Source organism: Lycium barbarum, chromosome 11, assembly GCF_019175385.1.
Source record: "Lycium barbarum isolate Lr01 chromosome 11, ASM1917538v2, whole genome shotgun sequence".
Lineage (NCBI taxonomy): Eukaryota > Viridiplantae > Streptophyta > Magnoliopsida > Solanales > Solanaceae > Lycium > Lycium barbarum.
Genome location: NC_083347.1, coordinates 31,665,719 through 31,688,278, shown reverse-complemented (window position 1 = coordinate 31,688,278; position 22,560 = coordinate 31,665,719). Strand labels below are relative to the sequence as shown.

The 22,560-nt window shown below is 38.3% G+C and overlaps 1 protein-coding gene across 3 annotated transcripts in view; it reads right to left on the bottom strand.

The window, feature by feature from the left end:
• Nucleotides 1-21,909, bottom strand: part of LOC132618950 (BI1-like protein) — a 36,079-nt gene extending 14,170 nt beyond the window's left edge. For 2 of the 3 annotated variants that reach the window (XR_009574401.1, XR_009574402.1), the window contains exons 1-3: nt 21,533-21,909; nt 21,072-21,185; nt 19,435-19,592 (exon numbers count right to left, since the gene is read on the bottom strand). Coding sequence is in view for 1 of the 3 variants with exons in the window: in XM_060333932.1 (XP_060189915.1) it covers nt 16,888-17,094; nt 19,435-19,592; nt 21,072-21,185; nt 21,533-21,785 (732 nt within the window). In the remaining 2 variants the exon portion in view is untranslated. Of the gene's footprint in view, nt 1-16,722; nt 17,095-19,434; nt 19,593-21,071; nt 21,186-21,532 lie in introns of those variants that run through there. The other variant, XM_060333932.1, reaches the window with a different exon arrangement.
• Nucleotides 21,910-22,560: the final 651 nt, after the last annotated feature.

The window sequence follows — 22,560 nt, the reverse complement described above, 5'->3', positions numbered from 1 at the left end:
CTAATTTATTATGGAAATTTATGGTACCTAAAAGACAGGGGCGGACCCACCTTGAAGGGCGGGCGGACACGTGCCCTCCGTAATGTTACACCTCGTGTTTTCGTGCGTTATCGTATCGTAAAGTGGCTAACATGCTAAGAAGGTAATGTTTTGAGGTATTTAAATAGTATGATAGTCGTATGTTAAGTTTTGAAGTTAAACATGTTATGATGCTAAAATCGACAAAGGTCGTCGCAAGTTACGTTTGTAAATTTCACTGAAATTTGGGTTAGATGTCGAAGAGTTTTTTCTCTCAATCTACTTGGAGTTACGAGGTGATCCACCTATCAAATCGAAGGTCTTCGAGTCTAGTTTCCATCGCATTTAACCGTTTGTCAATACGAATAATGAGTACAGAGAAATTTGCATTCCGTACAAGGGTGCAAACTGCCACGGGACAGTGGGCCCAAGTCGGTGGCTGCCCAACTTAAGTGATATAAAAAGGGACCCAAAACGTTTTAGGCCCTCATTTTTTCTCAAGTTAAACCCTAGAACAACTACTTTATGTTCTCAATTGATTCTCCATCAATCACAATTAAATTCAAAGGCAAATCAAGTGATTACAACATAAGGAATCACGTCACAATCGTAGAATCGTCGATTTCTTGTTGTTTTGTCTTTCGGAAGAAAGCTTTGTCTTGAAGTGACTTGTCTGTTGAAGTGTTCCTCAACACTTAAGGTATGTTTTGATCTTATTCTCATCACCTTGAGCTCTATAAACATCTAAACCTAGGAATTAGATAAGAAATCCCATGAGAACAAGTTTTTATGGACTCATATGAACTCCTAAAGATGAACTTGATTGTTGGGCTAGTTTATATGGTGTAAATGTATTATTTTGGGATTGTGAAGTAGTGGATGGATTGATAATGGAGTGTAGGGGTAACGGAGAAGAAGATGGTAGTCTTGAAGAAAGAAATTGTTCTATAAACAATCTAATGAATGTACACCTGCAAGTTGTTCGATAAAATGTCCCAATGAATGTTTTTATAAGTTATAGACTTGGAATTGATCTCGAATCCTTTGTATGATGTAGATAACCAATTATAAAGGACACGAGGGCTCGTGGGACGGGATTCACTTCAACAACGAGGTATGTAGGGTCCTTCTCTATATCTTTCGGCATGACTAGTAATCGAATGAACGTTTATTGAATTGTTTCATCGAATTCAAATTGCTCCACTTCAAATTGATAAATATGATTAAATATGCCCTTTTCTTATGAATAACTCACATCGAAGAAGATTTAAGTATTATCATCTTCACTTGTTCGTCGCTCAACGAGAACTAGAATTCTTTTGTTCGTTCTTCCTCCGACGTTCATATTGATCATGGTTACTGCTAGCTTTAACATGATGCCTACTTCAAATAAATCCATACTACGTAACTTTCATGTTTCTTGTGTCGGTTGTCTCATCATTGGAAACTAAAGAACGTAGCGAAAATAACGATAGTCGGAGGGTAACGACGATATGTCACTCTGACTCTTCTTATGATATCTCTTCTGAGGTCAGTCTTGCATTAAATATATATATATATATATATATATATATATATATATATATATATATATATATATATATATATATATATATATATATATATATATATATATATATTCATTACCGAACCGCGCTATAGTCGGTCGGGTAGGCACTTATATGTGCACCTAGACATATTTCTTCTTTACCGAGCCGTGTTGTAGGCGGTCGGGTAGGCACTTAGCTGTGCATCGCCACTGATCAGTTGGGTAGAGATGATGTTATGATGATGAGCTCACCCCACAAAGGGATTTATTATTATTATTATTATTATTATTATTATTATTATTATTATTATTATTATTATATGATATGATATATACCTCCACAGTGAGGAATGATTTTACGAGCACGCATTTACATTTATGTTGTGGTTATGGTTGTCTTGAACAGAGTTTCAGGTTGTTTCTAAATCTCTGCTCATATTATTTACATTATTTGTGCTTGTGCATACCGCCCTACATATTCAGTACATATATCGTACTAACGCCCTTTGTGCGCTGTGTTCATGCCCACAGGTGCTGATAGACAGGCCGGCGCACCTCCGTTGTAGGACATCGAGATCAACAGTTGAGTGTCGCACTCGACTTCTTCGGAGTTGCTGGTTCTGAGTCCATAGGTACTACTGCATCTTTATATATATATATATATATATATATATATATATATATATATATATATATATAGTTTTGGGGTATATCGGGGCCTTGTCTCGACCTGTTGATATTGTGTTACTCTTTTAAGGCTTGCAGACCAGTTTTCAGTGTATATATGTTTTGCTTGGCCTTGTCGGCCCCCTGTACAGTTGGCATGACCGTGATATAGCCTTGTTGGCCTTAGCTATATATATAGGTTGTTGTTGGGTTCTTCTGCATGCAGGTTGATACATTTGGTTCTTGTTAGTGTCATATAGTGGCCTTGTTGGCCCATTATTCATATTACTTGTCACAGATGCCATGGTTGGTTCGCTCGGGCCTTCGGGTGCTGAGTGCCGGCCACGCCCCCAAGGTTGGGGTGTGACAAACTTGGTATCAGAGCAAGTCTGTCCTAGGGAGTCTGCAAGCCATGTCTAGTAAAGTCTTGTTTATGGGTGTGTTGTGCACCACACTTATAAACAGGAGGCTACAGGATATTTAGGAAATATTCCTTTCTTCTGATCTAGATCGTGCGATAGAGCTAATCCGTAAGTGTTCACTTCTGACCTTTATTTTTTTTATATTTTCAGCAATGCCTAACACTACTAGACGATACACGGCTAGGCAATTTATACAGAGATTAGATGACGAGGCGGGAGGAGGCATCAGTCAGGCACCGCCCGCTAATTTGGATCAGCATGAGCCTCAGAATGAGGCTGACTCTCAGGCTTCTGGAGCAACACCTCCACCCCCTCTTGGGGTGCAGAGGAGAGTCGATATACCTCTAGTTCCTCCTCCAGTTACACCTGATCAGGATTTGGATATGCAGAGTGCAGTGCAGTTATTGACTAGACTTGTGGCCTCTTAAGCCCAACGTCAGGCTCTAGATATGGGTGACAGAGCAGTGAGTGCAAGGGCGCGAGATTTCATTAATTTGGCACCTCCAGAGTTTACGGGGACGAACCTAAATGCTAATCTACAGGATTTCCTAGATCGTATGTGGCGAACTCTGAGGTTTATGCATGCTACTGATATTGAGTCGGTAGAGCTTGCTTCTTATAGGCTGCAGGATATTGCTATATATTGGTACGAGACCTGAGAGTAGTCCCGGGGACCCCGTGCTCCACTGGCGATATGGAGAGAATTTTCTAAGGCATTTATGCAGCAATATCTACCTATTGAGACTCGTCGTGCCCGACAGGATCGGTTTCTGCGTTTAGAGAAAGGTAATATGAGTGTTAGGGAGTATAGCATGCAGTTCAACTCTATGGCCAGATACGCTCCTATTGTTGCAGCTGATATGACCGATCAAGTGTACCGGTTCATGGGTGGTTTAGGACCATATTTGATTAATGATTGTACTACAGCTGCTCTGAATCCGGGAATGGATATTGCTCGCATACAAGCCTATGCACAGAACTTAGTGGATCGTAAGAGGCAGCAGCGAGTTGATCGAGAGCGGGATAGAGGTCAGCATAAGAGGGCCTGATCTGCGGGTGATTCGGGGGATTTTAGAGGTGGATTCAGGCCCACAGTTTAGAGGCGAGTTTATCCAGATCAGGCCTCCGGTGCCCCATTGTGATCGATGTGGTAGGGCTCATTTTAGGATGTGTCATCAGGGTGCTGATGTATGTTATGCGTGTGGACAGCCGGGTCATATTATGAGATATTCTCCGAGGAGAGGCGGAGGTGGTATGACTCAGCCGACAGCATCTGCAGCGGCTTCTTCTTCTTCAGTGCGCCCTTTTGGCCAGAGTATGCAGACATTGACTGGAAGGGGTAGAGGCAGAGGAGGAGCGTCTATTTCAGGCGGTTAGCAGAACCGTATATATGCATTATCGGGCCGTCGGGACTTAGAGTCATCTCCGGATGTGGTTACAGGTATATTATTCGTCTTTTCCACTGATATGTATGCGTTGATAGATCCAGTTCTACATTATCGTATATGTCTCCCTTCGTTGCTGGAAAGTGTAATAAAGGGCCTGAATTATTGCGTAAGCCATTTGAGGAATCAACGCCCGTAGGTGAGCCTGTGATAGTTAGACAGGTATATCAAGATTGTGATGTGATGATTCATGACCACCATACGTTAGTTGATTTGCATGAACTGGAGATGGCTGATTTCAATATTATTATGGGTATGGATTGGCTGGCTTCTTGTCATGCTAATGTAGATTGCTGGGCGAAAATTGTTCATTTTAATTTTCCAAGCGAGCCTGTTATTGAGTGGAAAGGCAATGTTGCAGCGCCAAAAGGGAAGTTTATTTCTTACCTTAAGGCTCGGAAAATGATTGCGAAAGGATATATTTACCGTCTGGTGCGAGTGTAGGATGTGGGCGCGGAACCTCTAACTCTTCAGTCGGTTCCTATTGTTAATGAATTCCTCGATGTATTTCTTGATGAACTTCCTGGCCTTCCTTCTGAAAGGGAAATCGACTTTGCTATTGATGTACTTACAGATACTCAGCCTATATCTATTCCTCTGTATAGAATGGCCCCTGCTGAGTTAAAGGAACTGAAAGCTCAGTTGAAGGATCTTCTGGATAAAGGTTTTATTAGACCCAGTGCTTCTCCATAGGGTGCACCGGTGCTGTTTGTTCGTAAGAAAGACGGCTCGTTGAGAATGTGTATTGATTACCGTCAGCTCAACGAGGTGACTATTAAGAACAAGTACCCCCTTCCCAGAATCGATGATTTATTTGATCAACTACAAGGCGCGAAGTACTTTTCCAAGATCGATCTTCGGTCTGGATATCATCAGTTGCGAGTCAAAGAGCAAGATATCCCGAAGACGGCTTTCCGGACCAGATATGGCCATTATGAATTTATTATCATGTCCTTCGGTTTCACTAAAGCACCAGTGATTTTTATGGATTTAATGAACCGGGTCTTCAAGCCATTTCTTGACATCTTCATGATTATGTTCATTGATGATATTCTGATATACTCTCGGTCAGAAGCAGAGGACGCAGATCATTTGCGAGTAGTATTGCAGACGTTTCAAGATCGTAAGTTGTATGCTAAATTCTCTAAATGCGAGTTCTGGTTTAATTTAGTGGCGTTCCTTGGACATATCGTCTCAGATGAAGGTATCAAGGTGGATGGTCAGAAAATTGAGGCAGTAAAGAATTGGTCGAGGCCCACAACTCTTACGGAAGTTCGTAGTTTCTTGGGCTTAGCCGGATATTAGCGGAGGTTTATGGAAAATTTCTTTTCTATTGCCACTCCTTTGACGAAATTGACACATAAAGCAGCTAAGTTTCAATGGTCTGATGCTTGTGAAAGGAGCTTTCAGGAATTGAAGAATCGATTAACATCAGCCCCTGTTCTGGCACTTCTTGAGGGATCTGAAGGTTATGTGGTGTACTGTGATGCGTCAAGGGTTGGATTGGGGTGTGTTTTGATGCAGCAGGCAAGGTTATTGCGTATGCTTCAAGACAATTGAGGAAGCACGAGCAGAATTACCCAACTTATGATCTAGAGTTGGCAGCCGTTATATTTGCCCTGAAAATATGGTGTCATTATCTTTATGGAGTTCATGTTGATATCTACACAAACCATAAGAGTTTGCAGTATATATTCAAGCAAAAAGAGATAAACTTGAGACAACGAAGGTGGCCGGAATTACTGAAGGACTATGATGTTGATATCCTATACCATCCGGGAAAGGCGAACGTCGTAGCTGATGCGTTGAGCCGCAAGTCCATGGGCAGTTTGAAGAATGTGGGAGCTGATAAGTTAGAGATGACCAAGGATCTATATCGATTTTCCAGTCTGAGTGTGCGGTTACTTGACACAGGTGATAAGGGTGGTGTGGTTCAGAAAGCTACGGAGTCATCGTTAGTAGCTTAAGTGAAAGAACGACAGTTTGAAGATCCCGAATTGGTTAAGATAAAGGAAGGCATCTCTTCTCAGAAAAAGCAATTGTTCGAGATATCAGATGACGGAGTTCTCAAATATAAAGGTCGATGGTGTGTACCTAATGTTGGGGGTCTTCGCAAGCAAATTATGACCGAGATTCACCAGTCTCGGTATTCGGTTCATCCCGGTTCTACTAAGATGTACCACGACCTTTGTCAGTTATATTGGTGGAATGGTATGAAGAATTACATTGCTACATTTGTGGCTCAGTGTCCAAATTGTCAGCAGGTTAAGGTTGAACACCAGAAACCTGGTAGATTGCTTTAGAATATCGAGATCCCAACATGGAAATGGGAAGCTATTAATATGGACTTTATTATAGGATTTCCTAGTTCTCGTCGGAAGTTCGATTCCATCAGGGTTATTGTGGATAGACTTACAAAATCAGCACACTTTTTACCTGTCAGAACTACGTACACAATTAAAGATTATGCCAGATTGTATATCAAAGAGATAGTTCGATTACATGGAGTTCCATTTTCTATTATATCTGACAGAGGTGCGCAGTTTACAGCTAATTTCTTGAGATCTTTCCAAGAAGGGTTGGGTACTCATATTAGTCTCAGCACAGCTTTCCATCCACAAACATATGGACAGGCCGAACGTACTATTCAGACGCTCGAGGATATGTTACGAGCTTGTGTATTGGACTTCAAAGGAAGCTGGGAAGATCATTTTCCACTCATTGAGTTTGCCTACAACAATAGCTACCACTATAGCATACAGATGGCACCATATGAAGCTTTATACGGACGAGTGCAGGTCCCCTATCGGTTGGTTTGATGTCGGTGAAATGAAGTTGTTAGGACTTGAGTTGGTACAACAAGTGGTAAAGAACGTTAAGTTAATTCAATAAAGGTTATTGACGGCTCAGAGCCGACAGAAGACATACTCAGACAACTGACGTAGAGATCTGAAGTTTACCGTGCGAGATTGGGTATTTCTGAAGGTATCGCCTATGAAAGGCATAATGAGATTTGGCAAGAAAGGCAAGCTTAGCCCCAGGTATGTCGGGCCGTATCAGATCGTGCAGAGGATTGGCCAAGTTGCTTATAAACTTGATTTTCCACCAGAGCTAGAGGCAATCCATCCGGTATTCCATGTCTCCATGCTTCGTAAATGCTTAGGCGATCCTTCTCGTATCACCCCTATTGAGGATATTCAAGTTACTGAGGACTTGTCGTATGAGGAATTTCCTGTCGCCATCCTAGATCGTCAAGTTCGTAAATTGCGATCTAAAGAGGTAACTTCGGTTAAGGTATTGCGGCGGAATAATAATGTAGAAGAAATGACATGGGAGGCAGAAGAAGATATGAAAGCCCGATACCCTTATTTGTTCCAATCTTCAGGTTTACATTGACATCTCTACGATACAATACTTCTTTTCTTATTTCCATTTCTCAAGCTATATATATATATATATATATGTTGTGTTAGGTGCTATTGCTGAGTCAGGTGCAGCGAGTACATCCCAGGCCACGGTAGATGACAGTTGAGGTGAGTTATGGCTAACTTATCTTGCTTTCTGCATACTTAGATGGTTGTGCGAGGCCAAATTGCCATTGTTGTGTGGTCCTGTGTGGCTTTGGATATTGGTTTGAGCTGCTTGACAAGTTTTGGATAGTCCTATTTACAAAGGAAAGTCTGCCAAAATTTTTAGAAATCCTGAGAGTTGAGATATCCCTCAACATTCGAGGACGAATGTTCTTAATGGGGGAAGGATGTTACACCTCGTGTTTTCGTGCGTTATCATATCGTAAAGTGGATAACATGATAAGAAGGTAATGTTTTGAGGTATTTAAATAGTATTATAGTCGTATGTTAAGTTTTGAAGTCAAACGAGTTGTGATACGAAAGTCGACAAAGGTCGTCGCAAGTTACGTTTGTAAATTTCACTGAAATTTAGGTCAGATGTCGAAGAGCTGACTCTCAATCTACTGGGAGTTACGGGGTGATCCACCTATCAAATCGAAGGTATACGAGTCTAGTTTCCATTGCATTTAACCGTTTGCCAATACGACGTTTGAGTAGAAATAAATATGCATTTCCGTACAAGGGTGCAAACTGTCGCGGGATAGTGGGCCCAAGTCGGTGGCTGCCCAACTTAAGTGATGTAAAAAGGGACCCAAAACGTTTTAGGCCCTCATTTTTTCTCAAGTTAAACCCTAGAACAGCTAATTTATTCTCTCAAATGATTCTCCATCAATCACAATTAAATTCAAAGGCAAATCAAGTGATTACAACATAAGGAATCACGTCACAATCGTAGAATCGTCGATTTCTCGTTGTTTTGTCTTCCGGAAGAAAGCTTCGGCTTGAAGTGACTTGTCTGTTGAAGTGTTCCTCAACGCTTAAGGTATGTTTTGATCGTCTTCTCATCACCTTGATCTCTATAAACATCTAAACCTAGGAATTAGATAAGAAATCCCATGAGAACAAGTTTTTATGGACTCATATGAACTCCTAAAGATGAACTTGATTGTTGGGCTAGTTTATATGGTGTAAATGTATTATTTTGGGATTGTGAAGTAGTGGATGGATTGATAATGTAGTGTAGGGGTAAAGGAGAAGAAAATGGTAATCTTGAAAAAAGAAATTGTTCTATAAACAATCTAATGAACGTACACCTGCAAGTCGTTCGATAAAATGTCCCAATGAATGTTTTTATAATTTATAGACTTGGAATTGATCTCGAATCCTTTGTATGACGTAGATAACCAATTATAAAGGACACGAGGGCTCGTGGGACGGGATTCACTTCAACAACGAGGTATGTAGGGTCCTTCTCTATATCTTTCGGCATGACTAGAACTCGAATGAACGTTTATTGAATTGTTTCATCGAATTCGAATTGCTTCACTTCAAATTGATAAATATGATTAAATCTGCCCTTTTCTTATGAATAACTCACATCGAAGAAGATTTAAGTATTCTCATCTTCCCTTGTTCGTCGCTCAAAGAGAACTAGAATTCTTTTGTTCATTCTTCCTCCGACGTTCATATTGATCATGGTTACTGCTAGCTTGAATATGATGCCTACTTCAAATAAATCCATACTACGTAACTTTCATGTTTCTTGTGCCGGTTGTCTCATAATTGCAAACCAAAGAACGTAGCGACAATAACGATAGTTGGAGGGTAACGACGACAGGTCACTCCGACTCTTCTTATGATATCTCTTCTGAGGTCAGTCTTGCATTGCACTTATATATATATATATATATATATATATATATATATATATATGTATTTGTTTTCATTACCGAGCCGCGCTATATTCAGCCGGTAGGCACTTATATATGCACCTAGACATGTTTCTTCTTTACCGAGCCGTGTTGTAGGCGGCCGGGTAGGCACGTAGCTGTGCATCGCCACTGATCAGTTGGGCAGAGATGACGTTATGATGATGAGCTCACCCCACAGAGGGATTTATTATTATAACATGATATGATATATACCTCCACAGTGAGGAATGATTTTATGAGCACGCATTTACATTTGTGTTGTGGTTATGGTTGCCTTGAACAGAGTTTCAGGTTGTTTCTAAATCTCTACTCATATTATTTAAATTATTTGTGCTTGTGCGTACTGCCCTACATATTCAGTACATATTTCGTACTGACTCCCTTTGTGCACTGTGTTCATGCCCACAGGTGCTGATAGACAGGCCGACGCACCTCCGCAGTAGGACACCGAGATCAGCAGTTCAGTGTCGCACTCCACTTCTTTGAAGTTGTTTGTTTTGAGTCCATAGGTACTACTGCATGTGTATATATATATAGTTTTGGGGTATGTCGGGGCCCTGTCCCGACCTGTTGATATCATGTTACTCTTTTAGAGGCTTGCAGACCAGTTGTCAGTGTATATATGTTTTGCTTGGCTTTGTCGGCCCCCTGTACAGTTGGCATGACTGTGATATAGCCTTGTTGGCCTTAGCTATATATATAGGTTGTTGTTGGGTTCTTCTGCGTGCAGGTTGATACATTTGGTTCTTGTTAGTGTCATATAGTGGCCTTGTCGGCCCATTATTCATATTACTTGTCACAGATGCCATGGTTGGTTCGCTCGGGCCTTCGGGTGCCGAGTGCCGGCCACACCCCCAAGGTTGGGGTGTGACACGTAACTTCGGAAGAAACCCTAATATACATATATTTATATACCTTAAAAAACTGTCGTATATTTTAAAAGGACCCCTCAAACATAATTGCTAAAGTAGTTCAGTTGGTAGGAATGTCCTTGAGCAAATGCTCATCAGTTGCGACACGAGTTCGAATCTCAGCTCCTACAATTTTTATTTCTTAAAAATATTATGCAGTAAACTACTGTACAAACCTACGTTGAATGCAATTTTTTTTTTAATCTTTTTAATGTTTAGTACCCCTCCCATTTTACTTGTTCATTAAATCCCTCCCCGCAAAAGCCCCAAATTTCAAAAGATCTTTTCCCACTTCCACTCATCTTTTCGCAACGTAATAAGAAAATAGAAACTCCATTGGCTCTCTCCATTCTCAAGCCCTTCTTCCATTCTTCCATTATCAAGTTTCTCACAAATCCCTAAGTTACGAACGTCACCCATAGTCGAATTAATTGTCGATATTCATTAATTTCTCCGGTAATCGAATTCGAGCCAACGATCAGACTTCTCTTACGGTAAAGTTTTCCCTTCTTTTGTAGTGATTAATATAGATTACTTATGATATAACTATATAATAGTATTTAATTACTAGGGATTGAGGAATACGTAACTTTATAGATTTCATTTAATTAAAAATTGTCTTATCTTATACTCAGCCCTAACATCTTATCATATTCTTAAATTTAGGATTTTGTACAAACAACTTAAGGTCTTGAAATGTCGGGTTTGTTTTTATTTTTCAAATGGATTTGGGAGAAGTTTATTGGTTATTTATCCTCTTTTTAATAATATAATGATGATAATGAGCCTGAGATGAATTACGCAGGATTATTAGTGATTTTTTAAAAAAAAAATTGTTTAGTTTCTTACTTTGAGAAGGAAGTATTTGCAATTGTAAGCAATGATGCTATTATCGACCATTTTCAAAAAATGAAAACGCGTCGAGTTCAAGTATGAGTTGATGATGTACTTTTGTTAAACTAGTACCAAATTAATTATATTTGATAATATTGAAGTTTGTACTTTGCTATTGTAATCAATAAGTTTTTTAAGAGTCGAACGCCTAACTTTGTCGATAGTAATTGATGCATTAAAGATAATGGTGCCCCCGTTGCACTCAAATCCTGGGTCTGTCTCTGGTAAAAGAGTATAGCAATGATAGTAATTGAGGAGAGATGTACGTAGGTTAGTATTTGCTTGAAGGGTTAGAAAGTCATTCAACTATTGAACGACAATTTGGTATTTTTGTTGGGTGTGGAATTGGCCAAACAAGTCAATTCTTTTGTTCACATAGTCGTGATGTAAGCGCTTACCTCATGATAGTCGTGATGTAAGCGCTTACCTCATCATAGGAAATTCATTCCTATAAATAGGTAGCTTATGGTTCATTTGTAAAACACACCAAATTGAAGAAGACAACACATCCCAAAGAGAGAAAAAAAATCTAAGAGAAATACTCTTAGTGAAAGGCCTAAGTAAGAGAAGGTCTTTGAGAGAATTTTCTGTGGTAAAATTCTTGAGTGTAATTGGGATTGGGGTTGTGAGGTTGAGTGTTGTAAACACTTGTAATATTTCTTCTTTAATAAGATCTGCAGCAGCAACGTGGACGTAGCTCTCATATTGAGGGTGAACCACTATAAATCTGTGTGTGCTATTTATTCTTCGCTTACATCACGGCGTAAGTAGGTTCTGTCTAAGGAGGTTGGTATTTAAGTGGTCCAGCTGTGACCCTCCAATCTTTCCTGGGAACCTGCTTACAAAGGTCGGATTTGGGATTCAAATCCTAACAACTGGTATCAAAGCAACAGGTTGTGTTGTGATTTAGAAACGATGGGAGGCGAAGATGGTACGACGCACGGCATCGGTAAATTCGATGGTACAGATTTTGCGTTCTGGAGAATGCAAATTGAAGATTATTTATATGGCAGAAAGCTTCATGAACCTCTGAGTCCGAAACCAGAGGAGATGAAGCAAGCAGATTGGAATCTCCTCGACAGACAAGTTTTGGGAGTCATTCGGCTGACGCTGTCGAAGAACGTTGCTCACAACGTGGCAAAGGAGAAGACCACCGCAGATATGATGAAGGTATTGTCTGACATGTATGAGAAACCTTCGGCAAATAATAAGGTATTTCTCATGAAGAAACTATTTCATCTAACGATGATGGAAAATGCTCATGTTGCTGCACACGTAAATGAATTCAATACCATTGTAAATCAATTGTCATCGGTAAAAATTGATTTCGATGATGAAGTGCAAGCTCTAATTTTGTTGGCATCCCTACCAAATAGCTGGGAGCCAATGAGAGCAGCGGTTAGTAATTCTGTCGGTAGTGACAAACTAAAGTTCAACGATGTTAGGGATCGTATCCTTGCTGAGGAAGTGCGCAGGACAGATTCTGGAGAGGCATCGACGAGTTCTGCTTTTAATGTTGAAAACAGAAGCAGAAATTATGACAGAAACTACAACCGAAATAGGGGCAGATCGAAGTCAAGGAATGGCAGGGGTCAATCCAGACTAGGACGAACATTTGAGTGTTGGAACTGTGGAAAACCAGGTCACTTCAAGAAGAACTGCAGGGCGCCAAAGAAGGAGGACAACAAGGGGGCTGGAATCAACGCTGCTACGGAAGACATTGGCGATGCGTTGTTGCTATCGGTTGACAGCCCGATAGACTCTTGGGTGCTTGACTCAGGAGCGTCCTTTCATACCACCCCACATCATGATATAATGACAAACTACGTGGCTGGGAATCTCGGCAAAGTTTATTTAGCCGATGGAGAGCCGTTAGACGTTGTTGGCACGGGAGACATTAATTTGAAGATGTCAAATGGATCCTCGTGGAAGATTACAAAAGTTAGACATGTTCCAAAGCTGATGCGAAACCTGATTTCAGTAGGTCAGCTTGATGATGAGGGATATGATCTCAACTTTGGTAATGGGTCTTGGAAGGTGGCGAAAGGTGCTATGGTAGTTGGCCGAGGAAAGAAGATTGGCAGTCTCTACATGACGGATAGCTGTCGTGATATTGTTGCTGTGGTTGACAACACAAAGAAGACAGATTTGTGGCATTGTCGGCTTGGGCATATCAGCCAGAAGGGGATGAAGCTGTTGGTGACAAATGGCTTAATTCCGGAGCTGAAGACGGTGGACCTTCATACGTGTGAGAGCTGCATTCTCGGAAAACAAAAGCGAGTAAGCTTCTCAAGTGCAGGCAGAGAGTTGAAGGTCGAAAAGCTGGAATTGGTGCACACAGACGTGTGGGGACCTATCACTGTACCCTCCCTTGGAGGATCACACTACTACGTGACCTTCATTGATGATTCAACCAGGAAGGTATGGGTTTATTTTATGAAAAATAAATCTGATGTGTTTAGTGTATTCAAAAGATGGAAAGCCATGGTCGAGAATGAAACAAACCTCAAGTTGAAGTGTTTGAGGTCCGACAACGGCGGAGAATACACTGATGGTGATTTCAAACGGTATTGTGTCGATAATGGGATCAAGATGATGAAGACTATTCCTGGAACGCCGCAACAGAATGGAGTAGCCGAAAGAATGAACCGAACGTTGAACGAGCGTGCTCGGAGTATGAGAATACACTCTGGACTGCCCAAGACATTCTGGGCAGATGCAGTCAATACCGCGGCCTTCTTAATTAACCGAGGACCATCAGTTCCCTTGGATTTCAGAATTCCAGAAGAAGTCTGGAGTGGCAAGAAGGTAAATCTTTCATTTCTGAAAGTGTTCGGCTGCTTATCATATGTTCATAATGATGATACGGCTAGAAGCAAGCTTGATCCAAAATCAAAGAAGTGTTACTTTATTGGCTATGGTGACACCGAGCTTGGGTACCGATTTTGGGATGAACAAAATCGGAAAATCATCCGAAGCAGGAATGTTGTCTTCAACGAAGAGGTACTGTACAAAGACAAGTTGCAAAAAAATTCAAAATGTCAGGACAAGGAATCAGAAATAGTGGATTTGAGGGACTTTCCGACACCTGAGCCGCAACTAGGTACAACCGAGGCAGAGGAACAAACAATCCGAGAAGGTGCTGATGAAAGTGTTGATTCTAAAACAAATCAACAGACGCCAATCACAGAACTGCGTAGATCATCCAGAATCAGGAAACCGATTCATAGGTACTCTCTATCCCTCAACTACATTCTACTCACTGATAGAGGGGAGCCGGAATGTTATGAAGAAGCAATGCAAGTCGATGAATCGACTAAGTGGGAGCTGGCAATGAAGGATGAAATGGATTCACTATCGGCAAATCATACATGGGAATTATCCGAGTTGCCAAAGGATAAAAAGGCATTGCAAAACAAATGGGTTTATCGGATAAAGGAAGAACCCAATGGAAGCAAGCGTTATAAAGCAAGGCTGGTTGCAAAGGGATTTCAACAGAAAGAAGGCATTGACTATACGGAGATCTTCTCTCCCGTAGTCAAGATGGTGACTATCAGAACTGTTCTTGGGCTGGTAGCAAAGGAAAATCTACATCTGCAACAGATGGACGTGAAAACTGCATTTCTTCACGGTGATCTAGACGAGGAAATCTACATGCGACAGCCGGAGGGATTCAAAATCAAAGGAAAGGAGAATCTGGTGTGCAAACTTCAAAAGAGTCTGTACGGACTAAAATAGGCTCCAAGACAGTGGTATTTAAAGTTTGACAGCTTTATGAAGAAAGCTGATTTTTCAAGGTGCGAGGCAGATCACTGCTGTTACTTCAAAAAATTTGAAGACTCGTACATGATACTGCTACTCTATGTCGACGACATGCTAATCGTAGGAGCAAACCTACAGGAGATTGATCGGTTGAAAAAAGGGTTATCGGAAGAGTTTGCAATGAAGGATTTGAGAGCTGCAAAGCAAATCCTTGGGATGAGAATCGACCGAAGCAAGGAGGGCATCAAACTCTCACAAGAAGAATACGTGAGGAAAGTTATCAAAAGGTTTAACATGCATGATGCCAAGCCAGTCAGCACTCCCTTGGCTGGACACCTTCGGTTGTCAAAGGATCAGTCGCCGACAACCGAGGATGAGAAGAAGCAGATGGACAAGATACCTTATGCATCTGCAATCGGTAGTCTTATGTATGCAATGATATGTACAAGGCCAGACATTGCACATGCAGTGGGAGTTGTCAGCCGATTTATGAGCAATCCGGGAAAGCAACACTGGGAGGCTGTGAAGTGGATATTCAGATATCTGAAAGGCAGCTCGAGTTCAGCTCTGTATTTCCGAAAATCAAAAACAGGATTGCAGGGGTATGTTGATGCTGAAAACGGTGGTGATATTGATAGCAGAAAGAGCACATCCGGGTATGTTTACACATTCGGAGGTACTGCAATCTCTTGGGTTTCCAAGTTGCAAAAGATAGTAGCTCTCTCTAGTTGTGAGGCTGAGTACGTTGCTGTGACGGAGGCCACAAAGGAAATGATGTGGCTACAATCTTTTCTGCGGGAATTGGATCAGGACCACGAGGGAAGTGTGCTATATTGTGATAGCCAAAGCGCCATTCATTTGGCAAAGAACTCGGTTTACCATGCTCGAACGAAGCACATACAACTCCGGTACCATTTCATTAGATCAGCTTTGGAAGATGGAGCGCTGGTGCTTGAGAAGATCGCAGGGAGTCAGAATCCAGCAGACATGCTGACAAAGGCAGTGACGATAGACAAACTGAAGCTATGCTCAGCTTCAGTTGGCCTGCACGAAGTATGAAACTAGGAAAGAGCTGCTGCATCGATCAAAGTGTGAAGACAAATTAAAATTAGTCTTCAAGTGGGAGATTTGTTGGGTGTGGAATTGGCCAAACAAGTCAATTCTTTTGTTCACATAGTCGTGATGTAAGCGCTTACCTCATGATAGTCGTGATGTAAGCGCTTACCTCATCATAGGAAATTCATTCCTATAAATAGGTAGCTTATGGTTCATTTGTAAAACACACCAAATTGAAGAAGACAACACATCCCAAAGAGAGAAAAAAAATCTAAGAGAAATACTCTTAGTGAGAGGCCTAAGTAAGAGAAGGTCTTTGAGAGAATTTTCTGTGGTAAAATTCTTGAGTGTAATTGGGATTGGGGTTGTGAGGTTGAGTGTTGTAAACACTTGTAATATTTCTTCTTTAATAAGATCTGCAGCAGCAACGTGGACGTAGCTCTCATATTGAGGGTGAACCACTATAAATCTGTGTGTGCTATTTATTCTTCGCTTACATCACGGCGTAAGTAGGTTCTGTCTAAGGAGGTTGGTATTTAAGTGGTTCAGCTGTGACCCTCCAATCTTTCCTGGAAACCTGCTTACAAAGGTCGGATTTGGGATTCAAATCCTAACAATTTTAACTTTTCACTTTGGGGCTTTCCACTTTTAGTATAATACGATTATTGTTTTTTCAACCAACACTGAAGCTGACAATGCATTTTCTCAGTCAATTACAGTAGCATTAATGAAATTTTATTCCACCTTACTTATCCTCGACAATGTCTAAACACGAATTTGCTTACAATATGCTCTTATGTGAGTAGAGAGATGTACAATATCTACGTACATAACCAATTTGTCCTTCATAAAATTGTTTCAAGTGTGCACTTCATAGACCTAGCTAGTTGTTTCTGGGCCTGAGCAACCGCAGAATGTCTAAGAAGAGGTTAAGAATGTCGAGGTAAAGATTGACAGATGCCCAGATGTACTGATCATAGGTGAACCTCTTAATCAGGTTGCTCGTGTCATACACAATATACGCGCAGAAAGCTATAGCACTGATTGTACAGTAAATAGCAGTAGCTATAGATCCAAGAGGGAAGAACCACTGCAAATTAGATGGGCAAAGTCAGAACTACAAAAGAAATTAATAGGACATGTAAAAGTTCTATCTTGGTGGGGGCGGACCCACGTAGGGTCAAGTGGGATTAAATGAACTCACTTCACCGACAAATTACGGTGTTTTCTATAGGTTAAATTCTGTAAATTCTAATATATGAAATATTTGAATCCACTAAAAAACAAAATAATCCCATAGATGGAGGGTCAGTGGGTTCAATTGTTGGTGGAGGGTCGTATATTCGAAACTTAATAAAAGCAATTGCTTATATTTGGTATAGTTTAGATGCTGCACTCACGTGCAAAGCTCTTTTTTTGTTCTTTCACTTGCTAGTTTATTCTTCTTCTTCTTCCTTCTTGTTTTTCTTTTTTCTTTTTTCCCAATGATAATGATCTTTTTATTTTATTTTACATTTGATTTCTTTACTCAAATTTCATAGGATTATTGTACTGTCAATTTCACTTCAAAATATAAAAAAAAAATCTACAAAGAGAAATCTTATAGTTCCTGTGTTTCAACTTATGTGAATCTATTTCCTTTTCAGTCTGTGTCAAAAAGAATGACTGTTTTCCATATTTCGAAACAATTAACCTTTATGTAATGATTTATAGCCCGACAAAATATATGTGCTTCCTTTTACACCACAAGTTCAAAAATTTTCTCTGCCCAGTCAAATAGATTCACATAAATTAAAATAGCAGGAGTACTATTTTATCTAAAATACGCAAGTGCAATCATGAAAACATATAATAATTGTTAACTCTAAGTTTTTTATTCATATTTTATTGAATTTGTTAGTTTACTTTATAAGTTATCTTCTCTTATAACTTGTAGTATTGGTTAATTTAAGTTATATGACTGTATTTCCTTAATTTTTTTCTTTTGTTTGTAAATAAACAGCTTTATTCTTTTTAATAAGAAAAAGATTTTAGATTTTATCAAATTTCTTAGAATTTAAAAGATTTCTAATTTGGATAAATGATTCAATTTATTGAAACAACGCTGTTATTTTGAATAATTTTATTTTAGTTAAAGTAATAGATCATTATCATTGGGAAAAAAGAAAAAAAAACAAGAAGGAAGAAGAAGAATAAACTAGCAGGTGACTTCTTCCTTTTCAGTCTGTGTAAAAAAGAATGACTTTTTTTCATATTTCGAAACAATTAACCTTTATGTAATGATTTATAGCCCGACAAAATATATGTGCTTCATTTTACACCACAAGTTCAAAAATCTTCTCTGCCCAGTCAAATAGGTTCACATAAATTGAAATGGCGGGAGTATTATTTTATCTAAAATATGCAAGTGCAATCATGAAAACATATAATAATTTTTAACTCTAAATTGTTTATTCATATTTTATTGAATTTATTAGTTTACTTTATAAGCTATCTTCTCTTATAACTTGTAGTATTGGTTAATTTAAGTTATATGACTATATTTCCTTTATTTTGTTCTTTTGTTTGTAAATAAACAACTTTATTATTTTTAATAAGAAAAAGATTTTATCAAATTTCTTAGAATTTAAAAGATTTCTAATTTGGATAAATGATTCATTTTGTTGAAACATCGCTGTTATTTTGAATAATTTTATTTTAGTTAAAGTAATAAATCTTTGTTAAACGTTTTAAATTTCCTTCCCAAATGTTTATAGAGAAAAAAGAAAAAGAAAAAAGGAACGCATTATTCATTTTGTGGTAGCATTAGGACCCACCCACCCCCCACCCACCCCCTCCCCCCAAAAAAAAACCTCGGCTGCCCAAAAAAAGAGAGTGTTGGACAAAGTTCACTTGCCGTTTAAAGTCATTTTACTGAACCCACTGGCGTAAAACTTTAGGTCCGCCACTGTTGGTGACAGAGGCTATATATTTGCTTGTGTTATGATTTTTTGGAGAGAGATGCAAGCACTAAGGTAGAAAATATGAATGAAAAGCTGTCTATGAATTTTATTAATCATAAGTTGTTATATCGGCACATAAACAAAGTAATAGACTCTTACTAAAACTAAATATTCTAATAAAATTACTATTAGACTCATACTATAACTAAACAACTAATTATTCTAAAAAACTTTATCTCTAACAGATGCAACGTCCAACAGCTTGAACTCTTCCAAAATGTTGTATTACAACATAGGCATAGCTGCTACATAGATCAAAGGTGGTCAGCTAAGCCCCTTTCGACAGAAAATTATAATGTACTATATAGAAAATAATAATGTGTATCCAGGTCAAAAAGTACTTTTTAGAAATATATAATTAATTTTTGAACACCATTAGTAAAATTTCTAGCTTTGGCAATCTAGATGGAGCAGAGAAAGGTACAAACCTGCATAAATCCAGTCAACACAAGCACAAAGAGGCTAGCAAACAGTGTTGGGCCCAAAAACCTGAAGTCATGGCCTCTCCTAGAAGCCCAAAATGTGTAACCAGTAAGAGCTAAAACTACAGCAGATGTCAAGATCAACGCTTCAAGCACACTTTTTCCTGTAATTTAGTTTCCATGCTTTAGCAAATTATATAGTATATACATATTACTACTATATATAAGGGAGAACCAAGAGCTTTGCAGTCCTCACATAAATTTCTAAATTAATATTAAACTTTTTAATTAATTATTTCTAGGTCCTAATGTTATTTTTTAAAGTCAATTTTACTTTTTTTTAATTATTTTATTACATTGGGGTAGGGAAAGGAAAAATGCGGGAGGGGATTATAACGTGGGGATTCGAACCCTCACCAACAAGGTGAAAGTTCAAGTAGCCAACCAACTGAGCTACTAGATCGCTACGTCAACTTTACTTTTTGTTCTTATGGTCTACTTTTTAAAAGCTGTCGAACACCTGCCTTATTTTTTCTTTCACTTTCTTCTATTGATCTTATCTATTATCATTAAAAAAACAATCATTTCTTCGCTAAATATTCTTGTTTCTTGTCGCTCTCTCCTTTTCCCTTTTTCATTTGTTGCATATTATCATCCAACCTTTTTTTTCTCTGGTTATTGGTTCGTTGGTTGTAGATTCTTTACATGTAGGCATTTCTTTTACTTTATACTTGCATCATTGAATTTGAGAATTTCTAAAAATTTATTTATTTACATGTAGGCATTTCTGTTATATTATATTTATACTTTACTGAGCTCATGTGTTTAAAAAAATTTGTACTAAAATGATTTTCAGGTATAATTTTAGAAATTATTTAATCTAAAACTAAGGTTAAAAATCACATTTAACTAGCATAAACCCTTAACACAAAATAATGAGTGCATAATTTAATAAGTATCAAAACAAGTTTATTTTTGTCTATAAATAAAATCACACACTGACAAATTCACAAAAATGTGAAAATATTTTTCGATTTATGATTTTTGCAAGTTGTAATTATCCTACTTTATCATCTTAGTTTAGGATATCGAATCACTTGTGTCCCTTTGAGATTTGCTAATTTTTCTACTTAACTTTCTTCCTCATAAATAAAGTTTTCATTAAAAATCATCTAATTGCGTGATGAAGAAACTTTAATAATTATAAAACTTATTAATAAGATATTATTAACCTGCTAATACATTAAATTAGTCATCCGGTAGAAAAATGTACTTCCTCCGTCTCAATTTATGTGATATAGTTTGATGAGGCACGAAGTTTAAACTTATGGCCTAAAACAAGTCATATATGTTTGTGTGGCCGTAAATCATTTCATTAAGGGTAAAATGAGAAGTTTTAAGTTAGATTATTTCTAAATATAAAAATGTATAATTTGTTTTTGTACAGACTAAAAAGGAATGTGTATCACATAAATTGGGACAAAAGGAATAGCAGGTTATACTTATTTAATAAAAGATTATATTTTTATATTTTGAGTTTGGCTCGGGCTTAACACGGACCTTCCATAACTAGTGTATATGTATATATATATATCCAAACATATTAAAGGACAAACATATATAGAAAGGTTCAAACTACTCACCATCTGTATTAGCACAACTTACTGCAATACCGATACTCAGGGTTATAGTGAAGAGGCCAAGGAAAACAAAATTCAGCGGATGCTTTTCTCGATAGAAATATAAGGGCAATAACACTGCACAAAAACGAATTATCAGGATTGGCCTCCAAGCGTGTAGTATTATCAGAAATTTTAAAAGCTGTTCGCTTTTTCTTAAACTTCATATCTAGCCAAAGTTAATCAGGACAAAGCGAGAGAGTTGAAAAGTTTTTAAAATATAATATCTAACCATTGTCACACATAGTAGTGGGTAGTAGCAAAGTCAGGAGTATTAAAAGATTTTTTAAAACCTATATATGAAATATTATTTTCTATAGTTCAGTATACTTTTCGGACGAAGGACAACGTACGATTTCAGAAAACTGATGGCTGATAGCACAAATTAAAGGATGAGATAAATTTATAACGACGCCATGACTTACATAGGAGAGGTAGGAAAATGAGGATAATGAGAAGGATGGTATTAATGCCATGAAGGAGGTTGTTAATGGGAGTGTAAAAGACGGCGATGGCAGAGATGATGGTGGTTAGGATGATCTGAGAGGCTAGGATATAGTAAACTTTGCGAATGAAACTCCAACGCAACTCATTTTCCTCATTTCCAATGCCTGGATACAGCAGGGACCTTGTTCCTTCTTCTACGTCACCTTTCGCTCCATCATTACTAGCGAACATTTTCCTTTAATTTCTGCTCTTTGTTTGTTTGTTTCTCTTCTACCCTTTCTCTCTCTGCCTGTAAGGTGATCTATTTAAGCATGTTTCATTGGTTGGAGGCGGCTTTTGGGCGGGTGTTTCTTGTCAACTTCTTTCTCTCAACTGATATTTCAAATGGAAGTATTAAAATCTTTATGCATTGGACCTCTAACACTCTGTTTGGATGGTTGTTACATAGTATTGTTTTATAATGTATCATATTATCTTGTATTGTGTTGTATTGTATAGTACTATATTATTATTTTGATAAATACAATGTTTGGATGGGTTATATCATTTCTGTCATTACATAAAATGTCACACATCAATAATTTGAAAGATAAACCTTAAAAAAAAAAAAGTAAGGCACGGGAAAGAGCTACTATAAAAATATTAAATGTAGGGTAAAGAATAATATACAAGTATTAGATAATAAGTTTCACAGAATGAGAAAATAAAAAAAATAAAAAGATAATGACATGATCACATCAAATAGATCGTTGCACAAAATGAAACTTTTCGTCATTGCATAACAATGGATAAACGAAACGATACAATAACTAAATTTGACGATACAATACAATAAAATTTGAATAACAATCAAAATAAATACTATTATATTTAATCTAACAGTACAATACAATACACTTGGTTAAAACAACCATCCAAACAAGGTATACCATTTATAGTCTCTGTTTTATTTTATTAACTATTCTTGACCCCCCTCTCTCTCTCTGGCTGCTCTTATAGTCTCAAG